The sequence below is a fragment of the Sinohyriopsis cumingii genome, chromosome 1, assembly GCF_028554795.1.
Source record: "Sinohyriopsis cumingii isolate HCF-2022 chromosome 1, ASM2855479v2, whole genome shotgun sequence".
NCBI lineage: Eukaryota > Metazoa > Mollusca > Bivalvia > Unionida > Unionidae > Sinohyriopsis > Sinohyriopsis cumingii.
In genome coordinates, this window is record NC_142961.1 from 28,044,772 (window position 1) to 28,065,827 (window position 21,056).

Genomic DNA, 21,056 nt, shown 5'->3' on the forward strand with positions numbered 1-21,056 from the left:
TCTGGGTCTATAAGGCCTAGTCTCTGATCCTTTCTGTTTCTTGTTCCAGCAGAATGCTACAGCTTGATAGGCATCTCATGGGTTAAAATCGTTGGTGTTGAGCGAGATAAGGGGAATCATCATTAGTGTCATTTTAGGGATGATTTATGCTAGTTTTGACAACCATCAGTGAATGTAGTACCCAATGCACTCTCTTATTTCTCTGAATACTTCATGCAGGAAGTGCAAAATATCACAGCCTTTCCTGGGTCATACTTTAGTCATTTGTATGAATTTTCCCAGCATTGCTAAGCATTTCTTTTCATCTCTTGCAATCATCTAATTTATGATGTTTTGGTTGTGGCTGTGCATGCTGCTTTAACTTCAATCTTTTTCCAATTGTCACTGCACAATTGAATGTTTATCAACAACAATATCAGAAACTTTATTACGACTCTATGGTGTTAAAATAAGTAACAGAAAAGAGTGAGAAGTGACAAGCTGTGTAAAATTCAACAAATAATTTATTTCCCAAGAATATGTTGTTGTTGTTGTGGGGTTTAACGCCATTTTTCAGCACACGATAGGCTATGCATGGCGGCCAGTATTAATTATGGAGGAAGAACCCAGGAAAACCCTGGAAAGAACCACTGACCCATGAGAAGCTACCATCAAGCTTTTTCACATACCCACACTGACTGAATCCGAGACTCGAACCGGCGCAGACAGAGGTGAGATGGCAGTGATCCATAACAGAGAGCGCTTTAGACCACTCTGCCACTTGGGGCCCCTTCCCAAGAAAACAAAAAGTGAAAATGTAAAAAACAACAGTATTGCAAATAAATCCCAAATGATCAAAGAATTATTAACACAAGTTTTAATGAATAAATAAAGTCTTGAATAAAGTTTTAGTGGTATTCCAAATAATTTCCAACACTGAAGGTGTTGATGTGTCTGTAGTGGCCAGTAGTCTCTAATGTACTAAATATACAAATGACCTGAATTGTAAGTATGTGCCAACAGTCTTTTTTTTGAACTACAGTAATATAGTTCAAGGTTTCCTTGTTTGAATTAACTATGATTCTCAGTTAATTTCTCTTTCCAAGACTAGTATAGAGCACTTTGTATTTTCTGAGAATGATAAATAATTTCACCCAAATCAGAATCTGAATACAACAAAATAAATGATTTCTGTCCAGATGTTATCACATGAATAATTGTCCAGTAATAAAAAACTAAGGCACAAAAGAATAACCAGATGAGGGCCAAAAGTTCATTTCTTGTAAAATCTTAGTTATAATTAGAAGGTATGTTACTAAAATTATAATAAAGAACATAGTAAACACAATGTCCTTGACTCGGACCAAGATAAATAAGTTTACTTCTATTGATAATGATCCAGTATTAAAATGAAACTCACTGAGAAAATACTAGCTATGTATTAGTTGTTTACAGAATTTTTAAAAAAAATTACTTTGGTCAGGTAAACATCATCTTGATTTTGGACAAGGTCAGCTAAAATGTACAATTTTACAGAACTAATAGCATATAATGAATAAAAAATCTAATAAAGAATGCAAACTAAATATACATAACTTGTTATTCAGTATAATTCTGGACCATTTGTCAAGTCAATCAACATGAATGTTTCTGCTTAGCTGTTACTAGACATACGCTAAATCTTTCATTATCATGCATACTGAAATAGTGTCTGGAGATAGTACATCAGACTAGTTTGATCTGCTCAAAGACTTTTGACAATATGCACCCAAATTTACTTGATGTGCAGAATAATACCTCTCAATTTCCAACATAGTTGGCTTTTTTGTACCTTGTCAAGTGTACGACACTTGTAAGCATTTAATTAACAAATTTAAAATTCAGTTGACTATGAAAGGGACTGATATCTCAAGTTCTATTTGATGCATCCAATGCAAGTTTGTTAACTTTTATGATAGTGACTAGTGGAAAATTTTCACTGCTTCGTCAAATTAGTGATTGCTAGACTTTAGTGATTCATGAGCAAAATCACTGAACTGAGGTTAGTGGATTAGCAATAATTTTTAACCCTGGAGGTACGTAATGTATCACAGAAACCTACAGGTGCCTTTGTGACCTTGAACATGAGTTCAAGGTTTGGTTTGGTTTGGTTTGGTATATTATAGCACGTGAACCAAAACAGATCTAGTGCCAAGGCAACTGGAGTAAAGTGCCTTGTCCAAGAGTAGACTGCAATAGCTGACCTGGGTTGATCTGTCAGTATGATTCAAACCTGCACCTTTACACAAACCAGTGAGACTCCTGCCTCCATTATTCACCTCTTTTGACAGGCAGGGGAGTGTATTGGCCTTTTCTGCATGTCCAAGCCTGCTGAGAGCAGATGTAATGGTAAAGACAATGTAATTATTTCCCTTGGAAGCTGACACACGTTTGACAGGACACTATGGAAAAGTTTCAGATATGTCATGCAGACAGCAAATCACTGTGTTTGATGCAATAAAAGTTTCGATTTAAGTTGCATTTTCCTTTTCTATTAGTTAGATTTTTAATTCCCAAGTGATATTTTCTAAGTTTTCAGTCAAGTGACCTGATAAGCACTTGGCTTGTAAAGGTAGCACTCATTTGTTTTCAATTTGACAATCCTTTTGATCAAGCCATAAAAATTTAGTACATATACTTGTTTAGTGCCTTGCACAGTTCTACATCTTCCAATGAATGTTTAACCTTAATCCCTTTTAGCTTGTAATTGCAGCACCCTTTTTATTTTGCCATGGGACAATCCTTTGAGCGAGCTGTGAGTTTGATACTTGCTCATTGAAAAGTAAGAGGGTGTTTATTTGAACTACAAACAATTTACATGTATTCAGTTGCATCCATTAATAGATTTCTCAAACTGTATGATAAAAGTGTTACTTACAGAGTCCAAGCTCAGTCTTTATACAAGCACCCACATACAACAGTGAAGCAGAGGAAACAGTTGTACAATTTTTATGATGATGATGGAAGATTTCAGAACTTTATCAGACAATGAGGAGTAATATTTGGACTTTGTACAAGATGAAATTAGATAGTGACATTTAAAGGATACTGTCAAACACAAAATGTGGACTTAAAGCCACAATGCTGCCATTGTGTGCAAAAAGTCATGTATTCAAAATCATCTGAATAATGCTGAATTGTAAAAGATACTGGTCCTAAACATTGATGGGTTCCATTAAAACCAGATAATATTGAACCATGTAATTTCCTCTTAAACTCAGAAACCCTGCCATTTTTCATATGTGTATGAATTAATCTGATGTTGATTGATGAGATCCGTGGGTGAACTGATTTCAGTTGAAAGCTACAACACAAGATTTGATGATGTCACAGTTGTAACATATGAAGATAACACCATGATATGTCATGAGCCCAAGTTTACACTTCAGTGTATATTCAGCACCCCAGCTAATTACCAATATTCACTCAAGTGTTATTTTTATCAGATCTGCTAAAAGAAAAGCAGGCATGTTTCTCTTTATTTGCTCTCAATTCAATGCATGTGCCATGTTTGAAAATTGTTGTTATTAGATTAGTCACTGATGGACTTTGTCAAATGTATCACATCACTACGTTTTGAGCACACCCGAAGAAGATCAGAATTATGAGTGACTTCAATGAATAAATTTAATTCTAAACTGAATATTTGAAAATCATTTAAACTTAACAACTTGATTATTTCAAAGAATGGTTTATGTCAGCTTTTTTAACAAATCATTTCCTTCCTCCAAACTTTAGAATGGAAGAATTGTGAAATCTATGCTAAACAGTGGCAGTATGGCATTCATCTTTATTGTTTATTTGTATATGTAAATTGGATCTTTTTGAACTATTTTTATACCGGTTGGTATGTGACCTATAACTGAATTAGTAGATTTATCGTATAAATGGATACAAACTGTCAAGCATTATGGATTTTAATAGATTTAATTGGGACAAATTGAAAGTTATCAATTTATTTGTGACGTATTCCACTTGATATATAACTGTATATTACCTCAGTTCTATCATTATTTTTCATATGTCTGTGTGCCTGCCTATCTATTGCTTTTTCATGTCTATCCATCCATCCATCCAGTTGGGCTTGTTCATTTTTCCAAAGTGCAACTCTGACTCACAAAGGACAAGTCACCCCTTCATATAGATTTGACTTGCAACATAAACTCTGATTTATAGCATGGTCAAAGAGTATTTGGCTTTTTGTAGTCCTAAAAAGGGTTGGGTTGACTAATAGTCAAACAGACTTATAAATGAGTACGTATGGCACAAAATGAACACTGAACTTTGTACCAAAAACACATTGTCCCTCTAGGAATAGGGGTTGGGCATGTGGGACATAATTATATATTGATTCATTTTGTACAAATTAAATGTCTTTGCAGTATCTCATTATCCTTCAAAGGAACAATATCTGTGCCTGTGGGAATATTTGCACAGAAAGTATTCACAGTCTCTTCCTCTGGTGCAAAGAACAAGTAGATATAATTAAATCAAAATGCTTAATGTAATTGAATGTAGATCACAGGGTACATCCAGTACATGTTTAGCATAATTTATCTGACTGTAGATCATAGGGTACATACAGTACATGTTTAGCTTGATGTAATTGAATGTAGATCATAGGGTACATACAGTACATGTTTAGCTTGATGTGACTGAATGTATATCATAGGGTACATACAGTACATGTTTAGCTTAATGTAATTGAATGTAGATCATAGGGTACATACAGTTCATGTTTAGCTTAATGTAATTGAATGTAGATCATAGGGTACATCCAGTACATGTTTAGCTTAATGTAATTGAATGTAGATCATAGGGTACATACAGTACATGTTTAGCTTAATGTAATTGAATGTAGATCATAGGGTACATACAATACATGTTTAGCTTGATGTGATTGAATGTAGCCCATAGGGTACATCCAGTACATGTTTAGCTTAATGTAATTGAATGTAGCCGATAGGGTACATCCAGTACATGTTTAGCTTAATTTATCTGAATGTAGATCATAGGGTACATCCAGTACATGTTTAGCTTGATATAACTGAATGTAGATCATATGGTGCATCCAGTACATGTTACATTCAGTAATGTTTAGCTTAATGTAATTGAATGTAGATCATAGGGTGCATCCAGTACATGTAACATCCAGTAATGTTTAGCTTAATGTAATTGAATGTAGATCATAGGGTACATCCAGTACATGTTTAGCTTGATGTAACTGAATGTAGATCATAGGGTGCATACAGTACATGTTTAGCTTGATGTAATTGAATATAGATCATAGGGTACATCCAGTACATGTTTAGCTTAATGTAATTGAATGTAGATCATAGGGTACATCCAGTACATGTTTAGCTTGATGTAATTGAATGTAGATCATAGGGTACATACAGTACATGTTTAGCTTGATGTAATTGAATATAGATCATAGGGTACATCCAGTACATGTTTAGCTTAATGTAATTGAATGTAGATCATAGGGTACATCCAGTACATGCTTAGCTTGATGTAACTGAATGTAGATCATAGGGTACATACAGTACATGTTTAGCTTGATGTAATTGAATATAAATCATAGGGTACATCCAGTACATGTTTAGCTTAATGTAATTGAATGTAGATCATAGGGTACATACAGTACATGTTTAGCTTGATGTAACTGAATGTAGATCATAGGGTACATCCAGTACATGTTTAGCTTGATGTAATTGAATGTAGATCATAGGGTACATCCAGTACATGTTACATCCAGTAATGTTTAGCTTAATGTAATTGAATGTAGATCATAGGGTACAACCAGTACATGTTTAGCTTAATTTATCTGAATGTAGATCATAGGGTAAATCCAGTACATGTTTAGTTTGATGTAACTGAATGTAGATCATAGGGTACATACAGTACATGTTTAGCTTGATGTAATTGAATATAGATCATAGGGTACATCCAGTACATGTTTAGCTTAATGTAATTGAATGTAGATCATAGGGTACATCCAGTACATGTTTAGCTTGATGTAATTGAATATAGATCACAGGGTACATACAGTACATGTTTAGCTTGATGTGACTGAATGTATATCATAGGGTACATACAGTACATGTTTAGCTTAATGTAATTGAATGTAGATCATAGGGTACATACAGTTCATGTTTAGCTTAATGTAATTGAATGTAGATCATAGGGTACATCCAGTACATGTTTAGCTTAATGTAATTGAATGTAGATCATAGGGTACATACAGTACATGTTTAGCTTAATGTAATTGAATGTAGATCATAGGGTACATACAGTACATGTTTAGCTTGATGTGATTGAATGTAGCCCATAGGGTACATCCAGTACATGTTTAGCTTAATGTAATTGAATGTAGCCGATAGGGTACATCCAGTACATGTTTAGCTTAATTTATCTGAATGTAGATCATAGGGTACATCCAGTACATGTTTAGCTTGATATAACTGAATGTAGATCATATGGTGCATCCAGTACATGTTACATTCAGTAATGTTTAGCTTAATGTAATTGAATGTAGATCATAGGGTGCATCCAGTACATGTAACATCCAGTAATGTTTAGCTTAATGTAATTGAATGTAGATCATAGGGTACATCCAGTACATGTTTAGCTTGATGTAACTGAATGTCGATCATAGGGTGCATACAGTACATGTTTAGCTTGATGTAATTGAATATAGATCATAGGGTACATCCAGTACATGTTTAGCTTAATGTAATTGAATGTAGATCATAGGGTACATCCAGTACATGTTTAGCTTGATGTAATTGAATGTAGATCATAGGGTACATACAGTACATGTTTAGCTTGATGTAATTGAATATAGATCATAGGGTACATCCAGTACATGTTTAGCTTAATGTAATTGAATGTAGATCATAGGGTACATCCAGTACATGCTTAGCTTGATGTAACTGAATGTAGATCATAGGGTACATACAGTACATGTTTAGCTTGATGTAATTGAATATAAATCATAGGGTACATCCAGTACATGTTTAGCTTAATGTAATTGAATGTAGATCATAGGGTACATACAGTACATGTTTAGCTTGATGTAACTGAATGTAGATCATAGGGTACATCCAGTACATGTTTAGCTTGATGTAATTGAATGTAGATCATAGGGTACATCCAGTACATGTTACATCCAGTAATGTTTAGCTTAATGTAATTGAATGTAGATCATAGGGTACAACCAGTACATGTTTAGCTTAATTTATCTGAATGTAGATCATAGGGTAAATCCAGTACATGTTTAGTTTGATGTAACTGAATGTAGATCATAGGGTACATACAGTACATGTTTAGCTTGATGTAATTGAATATAGATCATAGGGTACATCCAGTACATGTTTAGCTTAATGTAATTGAATGTAGATCATAGGGTACATCCAGTACATGTTTAGCTTGATGTAATTGAATATAGATCATAGGGTACATACAGTACATGTTTAGCTTGATGTAACTGAATATAGATCATAGGGTACATACAGTACATGTTTAGCTTGATGTAACTGAATGTAGATCATAGGGTACATCCAGTACATGTTTAGCTTGATGTAACTGAATGTAGATCATAGGGTACATACAGTACATGTTTAGCTTGATGTAATTGAATATAGATCATAGGGTACATCCAGTACATGTTTAGCTTAATGTAATTGAATATAGATCATAGGGTACATCCAGTACATGTTTAGCTTGATGTAATTGAATATAGATCATAGGGTACATACAGTACATGTTTAGGTTGATGTAATTGAATATAGATCATAGGGTACATCCAGTACATGCTTAGCTTGATGTAATTGAATGTAGATCATAGGGTACATCCAGTACATGTTTAGCTTGATGTAATTGAATATAGATCATAGGGTACATACAGTACATGTTTAGCTTGATGTAATTGAATATAGATCATAGGGTACATACAGTACATGTTTAGGTTGATGTAATTGAATGTAGATCATAGGGTACATCCAGTACATGTTTAGCTTGCTGTAATTGAATGTAGATCATAGGGTACATCCAGTACATGTTTAACTTGCTGTAACTGAATGTAGATCATAGGGTACATCAAGTACATGTTACATTCAGTAATGTTTAGCTTATGTATATGAGCTTCAAGAAACAAGGCAGTATTGATTAAATAAACACATATTTATTTGGAATGTAATTAAATTATTGAACGAAATGATTAACATATAAATATTTATCTGGAATGTAATTAAATTATTTAACAAAACGATTAACGTATAAAGAAAAGAAACAATGTACACTTCATAATGCTTAAACACTAATCATGACACTTTAAAAAATAGCTAAATTCGTAAAATAGTTCATTAAGGTAGCATAACACTACATATTTGAATTCGTAAAATAGTTAACTAAGGTAACATAAGACTACATATTTAAATTCATAAAATTATAACGAGTATTAATATCATAAAAACTCATCTTTTGTCACCAATTACAATATAAATAATCATGAAAACCATAAAATTTGCAGTTATTAATCCATGCAACAGTCATACACTGAATTCTTTGTGAGTGATGTAAATCATAAATTTTAAGACCCAGAGAGTTATCTTATGTGGAAGCAATCGGACCCTGTCTTTAAATTATTTATTGAATTGGTAATGAAAATGTCAATTTTTTCCTAAACCAAGAAAATTTCCATGTAAGAAAATAAAACAGTCCAAAGTATACGTTTTGTGATTAAAAAACACTTAAATAATACTGGTTATTGTATTGGACTTTGCTAACAATAGTTTCCTGAAGAAACTGCTGACAATATACTTCTTTTATGAAAGAATTGAAAATTAAAAATAATATGTGTGTTAAAACTATTAAACCTTTGAGGACAAATTACTGTGGCAAGTTATCACCAATATTATTTTTCAAATAACTGTATAGATTTTGATTATGGAGGTGCCCACCAGTTATTATGTACTGTTGAGAGAGTGATGTATGTAAGGTGAAGTTGTTTGCATCTGAAATGTGCACAGTGGAGAGAATGTTGGCATATCTCTATGCTACTTTCATGTAATGTGGCTGACACTTCTTTGGATATTTTACTTTTGGAAATTGTACATGATCTAAGCAGACTGCTAGCTAAAATGACTGCTCTCTTGTGTTAAAAAAATCACCCTGAATTAGTCTAAAGTACACTATCATTAGTACCTATTAAAACTGGGAAAATTAATTTTGCCCAACTAGACAACACCATCTTCTGAAAGTGCAATGGATGATTTAGCAAATTTATAAATTGTAAAAAAAGTTATCAACTCTCTTTTTACAATTTACCTCTGAAGTCCAGAAGTGAAAATGACCAAGTGGAGCTAGCAGTTTTTGAAAGGTGCACATCTGATGTAAGGCCCAGCTGTATACTCTATAACCCATATTACACCCATCAATCATACACCAAAATAAAGGGAATTAAAGGTTCTTGGAACAATACCTAAGATATACAAGGTCTTTCTAAATAGCCAGTATAACCAGTGAAGAAACCTGGGAAAAGTCTTTTTCTTTAAAATTCTAACCCTATGCAAAATACGTAACTGTATAGTGCCACCTATGCTGCACAACAATGAAACAAGGAAGATAATCTGCTCTCTTCTCTAGATTGAGGAGAAAGGCAAAAATGGTACAGATGTAAAATTTAAAATTTTATAACAAGAATTTTTTTATTAACTTTTCTAAATGAAAGTGGTATTTTCCCACAGCATCTAAGTATGATTGGGATCTATTAATTAAAAGCTGATGTTTGCCATAAAAAGTTCAAGTTCTGGTGTTCTTTGGAATCCCATGTCCATTTATTCATAGCAGCCTATCGGGTTAAGTGTTGCAATTTGTATTAAGGAGAGTTAAAATTAAGTCTTGATGCATTTTTCACCATGAAACTAAAGTTCAGGGTAAAAAGATTACAAATTGTGATTAATTGGAATAATAAGCCTTGCTGATCCAAAATCATGACATGTGCAGAACTGTGCCATGGATCATAACATTATGTTTTTCAGTCATAAGAAATTTTTTTAAATTGTAAAACAATGTACATGTCAATGATGTACATTCAACCAGACAACTGATATATAAAACTTAAAAAATATTTTGAGTAACAAATATTGCACTTTGTATTTGGTGAAAAGCAGATTTGACTGGAATACAAATATTATTAGGTATAATCTCACAGACAACAGGTACAATTTCAGACTAGAAATTGAATACTGCTATCCCATTAGCCAAATGGACAAATATACTGTAATCACACAGCAGACTGATACTCGTTTGAACTAGAAATCAAACACTGCTATGCCACCAGCCAAACGGACGTATGTACTGTCATGTTCTGCGGTGACTATTAACTGTATCTGCAGTGAAGAGAAAATAAGTTAAATAGTAAATATAAGTATAATAAATATAAATAACCTGTTAGCTTTGGGATTTTTATCAGTTTGAAAGTGCCATTATATTATTTGCCCATCCTCCTGAAACCTATACACCCCTAGTGATTTAAAAAAATGAAAAGCATGAAGGATATAACACATGCACAAAACTTAATCAGACCCCCTAGCAACAATCAGGTTGCAAATTATAAACTTATGAATGAAATATTTTATATTATTGATGCCTTTTATGTTCATCATGATTTCTTAGCATAATTATAGCATAATTTCTTAGATAACATAGAAATCTTGCATGGTTTGATATGTGAAAACTTTTACTGATGCAGGAGGATCCATATTATGATCCCAGCATAAACCCAAATCGGCCACTGCTAGAAGATCTAGGTCTATGGAATTTGATTTGTTAGGACTAATCAGTAGAACAAACAACATAGATCCTGATCTTCCTTGCATTATGCAATCAAAGATCAGTGTCTATGTTGTTTGCAGTTGGACCTGACTTGTACACAAGTACCTATGGTAAAATTGGAGCTAATGCAAAATGTAATGGAAGATATAGGTCTAAGTAGTTTTTATGAATGAATGAGTAGAACAAACAACATAGACCAAGAGCTGCCAGTGCATTATGTGATGGAAGATCTGGGTGTATGCTGTTTGTTAGGACTGATATGTAGAAAAACCAAAGACCCTGATCAACCAGCACATTATGGAATGGAAAATCAGGGTCTTTGTTGTTTCCAGTATCATCTGACTTATTTGTGAGTATATACAGTAAGATAGAGCGAATGGGCTTCAAGTCTTTCTGAATACTCTGGGGAACATTTGCATACAGTACACCATGAATGCTTCTTACTCTGATTACATCAATTACTAAGTACTTAAATAATATACCAAATACCTATAATAAGGACTTTTGTCAACACCAATATACCTTTTACTTATTATATATTCAGTTCCTATGTTGATGCATGTACCCATAGTCTGACAACTGTAGGTGATCAGGTGAGAATTGATATTGTGCTGTACATATACATACCCTGTTTTTGGACTTCAAAACGATAAAGTTGCTTCCAAACCGAGCCTGATCTATAATCCCAAACCATTCAAGGACAAGAGATGCCTGCAAGTATCAAAATAAATACAAATTTATACTTTGTGAGAATTCAGTTAATGTTAGGTGTATTTGAAATTTAATGCATGCAGAGTTTTCTTCATATGGCTGGAAAATTGTAATATTTCCTAATATAGATGATGCACAGCAAAATTTGATTCCTGTGAAAATCCATCTTTTTCAAGTTGTGTCAAAATCCACTTGTTTAAAAAAATCAATTTTTCCTAGTAAAATACATTTCTTCAAGAGTACTTACCCAGTCATAATAACATAGGAGAACTACTACTACCTCGTAAATCCAGCCCTCCCAGATAATACTTTTAGCTAAAGGGGGTAAAAGTTGTCTGCCAACCTAGGTGGCATTTGGGCAGGGTGATCTCCCATTAGGTATAATACCTGATGGCAAAGCCTAAGAACATGTCAGTTACTATTTACACTACTGGAGCAGAAGGCATGCTCTATTTTGATGTAAACTGCGAGGAGATCGGGAGGTCTATGTGTATTATGATTAGTTAAGTATTCTTGAAGAAATACATTTGACAAGGAAAAATTGATTTCTTCTTAAATACATTACCCAACCATAATACCTTAAGAGAATAGGTAAGAGGAGGAGGGAGGAACATCCCCTTAACCCAGAGATACCATCTCTGGTCCCCTAAAGTATGTGAGACAGCTTCTTGGTAACCTGACTGGAGGGGACTCTGTTGAGGTGAAGCTTCAAATAGGGAAAAATTTCACCTCCAGCAGAAGTTGTGGTGCTATGTCTTAAAAAGCTGTTGATCAACCTGGAAGGGTGACCTGTTGAGCTGTGGATATAGGTCCTACCAGATCCAACTGGGCTCTTTCAGATGACAGATCTTGGAGATAAAAGTGAGAGAATGTGGGATACATTCTCAATCCCACAGCTTGAATGATGTTGGTTAGCAAACAGTTTTGGTAGAATGCTAGGCTGGTGGCAACTGCTCTAATCTTGTGAGCCAAAGTGTGTAACAAATTCATTTGAACTGGGGGTATTTTTCTGCTTTCCAAGGGAATAACTCATTTAATCCAGGATGAGACAGTCTGTTTTTATATATCCTCCTGTCCTTTTATAATAAGTAGAAAGAGGCATGATCTCCCTCGATGCAAAGGCTGTTTTATTAAGATACCACTTGAATGCCTGAACCAGGTCTAGCAGGTGGCATTCAGCACATGTGTCCAGATGAGGCAGAGGTTTCATGACAAAAGTCTAGTTACCCATGGAAGGAAGCTGGTTCTTGGTGATGAAAGAGAATGTCGTTATGAGTAAGACTGACTCATCTTGTCCGAACTGCATGTAACTTGGGTCTGCTGATAGGGCATGTATTTTGCTAATTCTCCCTGCCATCATTAATGCCATGAGGAAACAGGTCTTGTGTGAAAGGTGTGCCAGTGATGCCCCTGAAACTGGTTAAAATGTGTTTTGTTCAGCTAGTTAATACCCAAGATAGGTTCCACATTGGGCATTAGGCTAACATTTATGGTCATGTATACACAAAGTTGGAGGGTAGCTTGGATAAGCCCTTGTTTTGTCCAATATCCTCTCTTTCTTGATAAGGAAGGTGTCAGCAAACGTAGAGTGGTAACCTTTTATCATACTCAGTGTGAACTTTCTCTCTACAAAGAGCCAGAGGAAGTTAGCTATTTGTGGTATAGGTGTTCATTTGAGCACCACTGGGTGAAAACGTCCTATTTACCTTCATATGCTTTCAGAGTGGAGGACCTTCTTGCTAGAGCAATTCTCTCCACGACTGGTAGTGAGAATTACTTATTACAGATATGTAGATTACGAAAATCTGAGTAGGAATGAAACAACTGCCATCGTGGTAATCTGAAGGCTCCAAGGAGTTCCTGTTGTGAGATTGATGAGGTCATTGATCCACGACTTCTCCCAACTAAGCGGTGCAATGAGGATAAGGTGACACTCAGAATCTCTTGCTTTCTGTATCACTTTTTGGAAATAGGGGTGTTGGCGGATGCATCCAGGCCATTTCTAATCTGTCAATAGAGCATCCACTCCTTGGGCTTTGAGTCTGAATGAAAACCAAGGGATAAAGACACCATTCTGTCTGTATAGTTGATTGTTCCAGGACAAAGCTTTGGCTAGTATGTTAGGAATATTGGGATATGGCAAACTTGTATGTGTATTTGTTGCTGACAACACCACCTAATAAAGTGCCACACCAGGATTAAAATGTCTTGGTACTTGGCTCCTCCTTATCATTTGAGATACGACATCACTGTAGAGTTGTTGAACAGAATGAGAATTCCCTTGCCATGCAAATATTCCTGCCACCAGGGAAAGGCTTTCACAATGGCCATCAGCTCCAGAATTTATTGAAATGAAAATGTTGTTCCTGGGAACAGCATGCACTGCTAGCTTCCAGAATGGATGGTAGTAGGTGGGCTCCCTAGCCTTCTATGCTTGAATCAGTACAGACTGTAATCTCAGTGGTAGCACTTGAAGATGTATATCTGCTATGAGCCAAGTTAGGTTGCTCCAGTTCTGCAGATGGTGCCTCAATTGTGTGCAGATGGTGAAAGGATGGTCCAGTGGGCACACTTCAGGCCTCCATTTGGGCAGAAGAATCATTTACAATTGGTGCATAGGTGACCTAGGACCATGAGGTCTACTGCCGCATTGAGCAAGCCTAGTAGGTGATGGATTTCCAAAGTAAATAGAATCCCTCAAAATTAAAGGTGATACCATGGTTCAGATTTTAATGCCAAATTCTGAGGGAGATGAAATATGTTGCCTGTGTATTTGAACTCCATACCTAGGTGAACTAATTGTTGAGATGGTATTCAGATGTTTCCTTGTCGATGAGACATCTAGATTGGCAACAAGGGTTATCATGTCTTGTTAGATCTAACTCGCTGACGTTATGCAGGATGTCATCCACGTAACTTGATGTTGCTGCAATACAAATGGTCTGGACATGTACCATTGCTCAATTAAACCCCAGTGGGAGTGCCCTGAAAAATGTTGTAGGCGAATTGCAGGAAAACCCTGGAAACCTTGTGACTAGGGACATGAAGGTATGCCCCATTTAAGTCCACATTGATGGTGAAATCTCCCTCATGGATCACATCAAAATGCACTGTGGTGTTTTCATTGAGAACCAAAAGATGAATCGATTGAGGGAGCTTAGGTCAATGACCAGATGCAGAGTGCTGTTTGCCTGGGATAGAGAAAAGTCTGGAACAGATTATAGGACCCTCTCATTGCTATATCCGCTTTGGTATGTAAGGATTGTGGCTTTTGCTGGCTGAAGCTCCAATAGAATGATTTTCAGAGGTTCATGTCCTATGAGTGGACCTTTGGTTCTTTTGTTGATTTCCCATACTATCCCTGTATTGATGCTGTTGTTGTGAGAGAGAGAGGAAAATATGTCTCCTTGATGGACTGTTTGCAGACTTCTTCAGTCTGGATGTTAAACAAAAGGTATGGTGGTCCTTCAGGAAAGTGCAGTCAGACAGCATAGAGTTCCGCCAATTGTAAATTATAGCTGCGGTTATGGCATTGGTAGCTGCAGTTATAGCATTGGCAAAAGTGCCTTTGAGTGGCTCTGTTCAGTACTTGGGCAGATCTTGAGACCAACTGCCCTGCTTGTCCTGAGGTATTCGGAGTGGGAGAAGATAGCCATAGAGACAAAAGTCCAACACCTCAGCCACGGCAACTATATTGCATAACTGCTGAGTGTCATCAATGGCCAATTGACGGACACATATGGGGTGTCCCTTTGTCATCCCCAAAGCAGTGATATCACTGTCAACTGCTGAGGTTTCCAAATGAAAGACTGGTGGGGGGGATGAAGGAAGAACTGCCAACGAACTGATGATGAAGGTGGTCAGAATGCCTGTAACTCTCTCAGACTACAGAAGTTACTGAAGTTGGACTCTTCTGTTTCTGTTGTAAGATCAACATATGCTGGAGTTCTGGTGGAAATTGTCCTCAATGGAGGCTTGGAAGGCTTAGTCTTTCCATGCTATCAGATATTGTAGAATAGATAGCAGAACTGGAGAACAAGTAACATCATCTTAGCTGCATGAAGTGAGGCTAAGGTCCCCTTTAATGCTTGACACTTAGCTGGTGAAGAGCGATGAGGTCTGTTGCTCCCTCAACTCGTAGAATGCCCTGAATTGGAAACCATGACATTAAGACAGTTGCTGAGTAAGGTGGCGCTCTACAGTTTCGTATTTTGCAATAGGGTTAGAATTTTAAAGAAAAAGAATTTCACCAATTTCCTCACTGGTTATACTCGCTATTTAAAAGTAACCTTGTATATCTTAGGTATAACTGAAAGAACCTTTAATTTCCTTTATTTTGGTGTATGATTGATGGGTGTAATATGGGTTATAGAGTATACAGCTTGGCCTTGCTCCAGATGTGCACCTTTCAAGAAAGTGCTAGCTCCACTTGGTCATTTTCACTTCCTGAACTTCAGAGGTAAATTGTATAAAAAAGAGCCGATAACTTTTTTTACATTTTATATATTTAGTAATTCATTCATTGCATTTTCAGAAGCTGGTATTGTCTACTCTGGCAAAATTAATTTTCCCTATTTTAATAGCTGCTATGTATAGTGTACTTTAGACTAATTCAGGCTGATTTTTTAGCACAAGGGGGCAGTCATTTTAGTTAGCAGTGTGCTTAGATCATGTACAATTTCCAAAAGTACAATATCCAAAGAAATATCATCCAAATTACATTAACGTAGCATATAGGTATACCAACATTTTCTCCTCTGTGCATGTTTTAAATGCAAACAACTTCACCTTACATACATCACTCTCTCAAAAGTACATAATAACTGGTGAGCACCCCCATAAAGAGTCTTTTCTTGTTGCAGAGTGTAAAGAAATTGTGAAGCATCATCTGTTGAGGCATAAGGTATGAGGAACTATTCATGGCAACATGCTGTATGAGGCATGAGGAACTATTCATGGCAACATGCTGAATGAGATGTTATAAAAGTTAGATAGGTCTCTGCACATATCTGCAAAAGTTGGGTTAGATGTACTGGAAGCTGTGCTGTTAGTGATGTTTAGACCCTTTGTGAACCCTAGTATACGGCCTAGGCTGGTTGCAATGGAAATAGGCCATCTGTATGGTGAAGATATAATTAAGGTCCTCAGTTGGGACAGGTTGTGGGATGTTTGATCCCTGTAACCTGTCCATATGTCTGTTAGGTGAGAGGGAACCTGGCTTTTTGTTAGCTCTGTCCCTCGCTGTTCTGCAATAGAAATCAAGTTGAACCCAGAGGGGGGATGGTAGAGGGAGTTGCAAAAAATGCTGTCCTGTGGTGGTGACTTGGATGCCAGAGCTGTTTCAGAGTGTGTCAATGTGCAGACCTTCATGGCTGGAGTGTAAGTTGATTTATCTCCCTAATCTGCCAGAAATTATTACAAAGGTGAGCATGCAGATTGGTGATGTATTCATCCTTATGTATGTGATTTTGTGCTTTACCCATAGTTCTAATCTGTAAGATAAATACAGCAAAACGTATAAAACTGTAGCCCTGCTGTGTGTTTTTAGAAAACAATGTCCGTGCTGAGCTAAATCTTAAAAAGTTGACCCAGACATTGATAACAGTTATACAAAGCAATGAAGCATACAGGTAAATTATAATGACAATACCACCTGTAAGAAGTATAAACCTCTGGGCCTGTACATGTGATGTTTGAACTCAGTGTGGCCACAGAGCTATACCAAATGATGGTTACCTGGAAAAAAAGTGATAGCAGACAATCTCAATTCAGAGCTACCTGTCTGGAAGGTCAAGGATAGCATGTACAGGTAGAATTATTGAAGCATGGCATTCCAAGGCTAAGGATACCACGTGAAGGAAACTCACCTGTATGTACAGAAACAATGGAATTATATTTATATGTGTGCAGGTCTATTATATATATATTAGGGCATAACCGACTTTTGATCCAGAAATTGGATTCCACCAGATAGTATGAACTTCCGATTAATCGGAGTCGGACAAGGCAGGAACAACCGATTTGGATAATAAAAATAATAAAGTTGAATTTCTATAGCACCGTGTCTAACACTGCGTGTCATTCGATAGTGCGTTAATAAAGTTAAATAAGAAGTCAGAAAAGTCCAATATGGTCAACACAACGGGGTGAAACGATAATACTTGAGTTAGACCGAAAGATTTAAATTTATTAAAATATATAATACAGTCCTACCCGTTTATGTCAACATCCTCAATAATGAAGGCATAATATTGAATACATTGACACATGCTAATGAGGTATTAAAAGAAAATGATTCCGCAAGAGGCCAACTTTATAGGACCAAACAAAAGCCTGTTTTATTTTTATTTGACCGCGACATTAAAGCATGGCGGCAAGATCAACTAATTGTTGAATAAAGTACAGGATGGAACTGGCCACTTGCCGACGTAAATGATTAAGGTGGGAAAATAAAAGCCTGGCGGCAAGATCAACTAATTGTTGAACAAAGAATGGGTCGGAACTGGCAAAAAAATAAAAAATTTCATGGATTCTTTGTGGCTTTGAACTTCGTTGCATTTTGCTATAGTCCTGCCATATCCTTCCCCTTGTGACATCGGTGTGATATGCAAAACGTGTGTAACACGGTTTAAAAAGTTAATTTGAAAAACCTTTTAATTTAGCATTTCCGATTAATTGAATCGTATCCGGAATCGGAAAAATTTCATGCCCAAAATCCGGAATCGGAAATCAGTAGAAAAATGCTAATCGGTTATGCCCTAATATATATATATATATATATATATATATATATATATATATATATATATATATATATATACCTGCACACATATAAATATTGTAGCTTGAACCTATCCTGTGAAGTTACAATAGCTACCCGAGCAAGTGACAAAATGCTCTTTAAATATGATGGAATGCTTATGCAGAAAAACATGACTAACGTGTTTCCCAATGAAACATGCTTGAGCAGGAGTGACTGAGTAATCCTTTTATATAAATCTTACCTGCACTTGTCCGACCAGAGTGGGAGCAATACAGAAATGTACACAAGTGTCTATATTACATACAAAACTTTCACATACAGGAAAATGAGGCACTATTATAGATACTTGCAATGTAGGTGCAACAATATCTAAAATGAGGCAATTACCTGTAGAGTAAAAAGCCCGCAGACCACCTGTACAAGTAAAAAACACTAAAGTTGGCAGCCAGATGCTATGAATCCTATGGAACAGAAAATCACCAATATGTACCCATTTGTAATGGTATTACACATATATTAGGAGCTTTTATAAGTGTGTGTGTGTGTGTGTGTGTGTGTGTGTGTGTGTGTGTGACATGGATTTTTAATGTAGCTTTAACAATTTTTCAGTCATATCGCTATGATGTCTGTAGTGTGGCAGTTTATAGTGATGTAGCACGCAGACATGTAGCATGATTTCCCACCCAGTCACATTATCTGACACCAAGCCAACCAGTCCTAACACTAAACTTCTAATGCTGAGTGCCAAGCGAGGCAGCTGTAAGTATAATTTTTGTAAGTCTTTGGTATTACTCAGCTGGGGTTCAAACCCATGACCTCCCACATCCGAGGTGGATGCTCTAACCACTAGGCCACCAGACCGGTTGAGGAGTATTTATAAGCTCTAGAGACTTACACGTACATAAAATAATTATAGCCCAAACTTAATGTGAAGTTGCTTAGGCCCCCTGTGCAAGTGCCAAAATGTGTGATGATGACAAAGTGTAAGCAAACTGTAAAGGCAAAACATTGTCAGGAAAAGTTGGAAATATAAATGTAATATACTATCTTTAGACGTTAAAACTCCTGAACTTGTAATGGTCTATTTTCTACATAGATTCTATCTTTTGTGAGGATGCTTCTTGGATGAGTGTAAGTAGTAACTGACACGTTTTAAGACTTTGTCGCCAAGTCTTATACTTAAGGGGAGATCACTCTGCCCAACTTCCACATAGGTCCCAATAGCTAAAAACAGTATCTTGGAGGGCTGGATTTGTAAGGTAGTAGTAGTTCTCCTAAGGTATTATAATTGGGTAACTATTTTTAAGAAGAATTCATCAATTTTCTTCATGGTTTATATTTATATTAGCAAATGCAGACTACAGTGAGCATTCACTAATTCTCTGGACCCAACCCTGCTATTACACTGTTAACAGTCACTAATTCCCTGGACCCAACCCTGCTATTACACTGTTAACATTCACTAATTATCTGGACCCAACCCTGCTATTACACTGTTAACATTCACTAATTCTTTGGACCCAACCCTACTATTACACTGTTAACATTCACTAATTCTCTGGACCCAACCATGCTATTACACTGTTAACATTCACTAATTATCTGGACCCAACCCTGCTATTACACTGTTAACAGTCACTAATTCCCTGGACCCAACCCTGCTATTACACTGTTAACATTCACTAATTATCTGGACCCAACCCTGCTATTACACTGTTAACATTCACTAATTCTTTGGACCCAACCCTACTATTACACTGTTAACATTCACTAATTATCTGGACCCAACCCTGCTATTACACTGTTAACATTCACTAATTATCTGGACCCAACCCTGCTATTACACTGTTAACAGTCACTAATTCCCTGGACCCAACCCTGCTATTACACTGTTAACATTCACTAATTATCTGGACCCAACCCTGCTATTACACTGTTAACATTCACTAATTCTTTGGACCCAACCCTACTATTACACTGTTAACATTCACTAATTCTCTGGACCCAACCCTGCTATTACACTGTTAACATTCACTAATTCTCTGGACCCAACCCTGCTATTACACTGTTAACATTCACTAATTCTCTGGACCCAACCCTACTATTACACTGTTAACATTCACTAATTCTCTGGACCCAACCCTACTATTACACTGTTAACATTCACTAATTCTCTGGACCCAACCCTACTATTACACTGTTAACATTCACTAATTCTCTGGACCCAACCCTACTATTACACTGTTAACATTCACTAATTCTCTGGACCCAATCCTACTATTACACTGTTAACATTCACTAATTCTCTGGACCCAATCTTGCTATTACACTGTTAACATCAGTTCTTCACCCGCCTGACCCCAACTTATATTGAGACAACTTTAAGCACAAATTATAAAACTGAGTTAATAATAAAAAAAAAACAGATTAGAAATCTAACAGATACAAACTTAGTGTAACTTTGTGACAACTGATTAGAATGGAGCTCATTACCTTGACCCCTGGACATGGCTGTACCCAGGAGTTGCCACAATCACTAGTGCCATCACCCCAAGGAAACTTACTTCCACCATAAAAAATGTATACACGTCCTTGTTCAGCTGGGAAGAAAACAAGGTTTCATAATGCAGCAAAAGATATATTTATTACATAACAAGCAAATTCCAGAAATTAATGTCACATATTTTTTTGCTGGATGTAGAGGAGTGTAATTTTGAAAAATCAA

The 21,056-nt window shown here is 36.1% G+C and overlaps 1 protein-coding gene across 1 annotated transcript in view; it reads right to left on the reverse strand.

Moving 5' to 3' along the window:
- Positions 1 to 8,183: 8,183 nt before the first annotated feature.
- Positions 8,184 to 21,056, reverse strand: part of LOC149806594 (phosphatidylinositol-glycan-specific phospholipase D-like) — a 79,621-nt gene continuing 66,748 nt past the window's right edge. The window contains exons 22-24 of the mRNA XM_089955314.1: positions 20,825 to 20,931; positions 11,485 to 11,568; positions 8,184 to 10,412 (exon numbers count right to left, since the gene is read on the reverse strand). Of these exons, the coding sequence (XP_089811440.1) occupies positions 10,335 to 10,412; positions 11,485 to 11,568; positions 20,825 to 20,931 (269 nt within the window). The 3' untranslated portion in view covers positions 8,184 to 10,334. The remainder of the gene's footprint in view (positions 10,413 to 11,484; positions 11,569 to 20,824; positions 20,932 to 21,056) is intronic.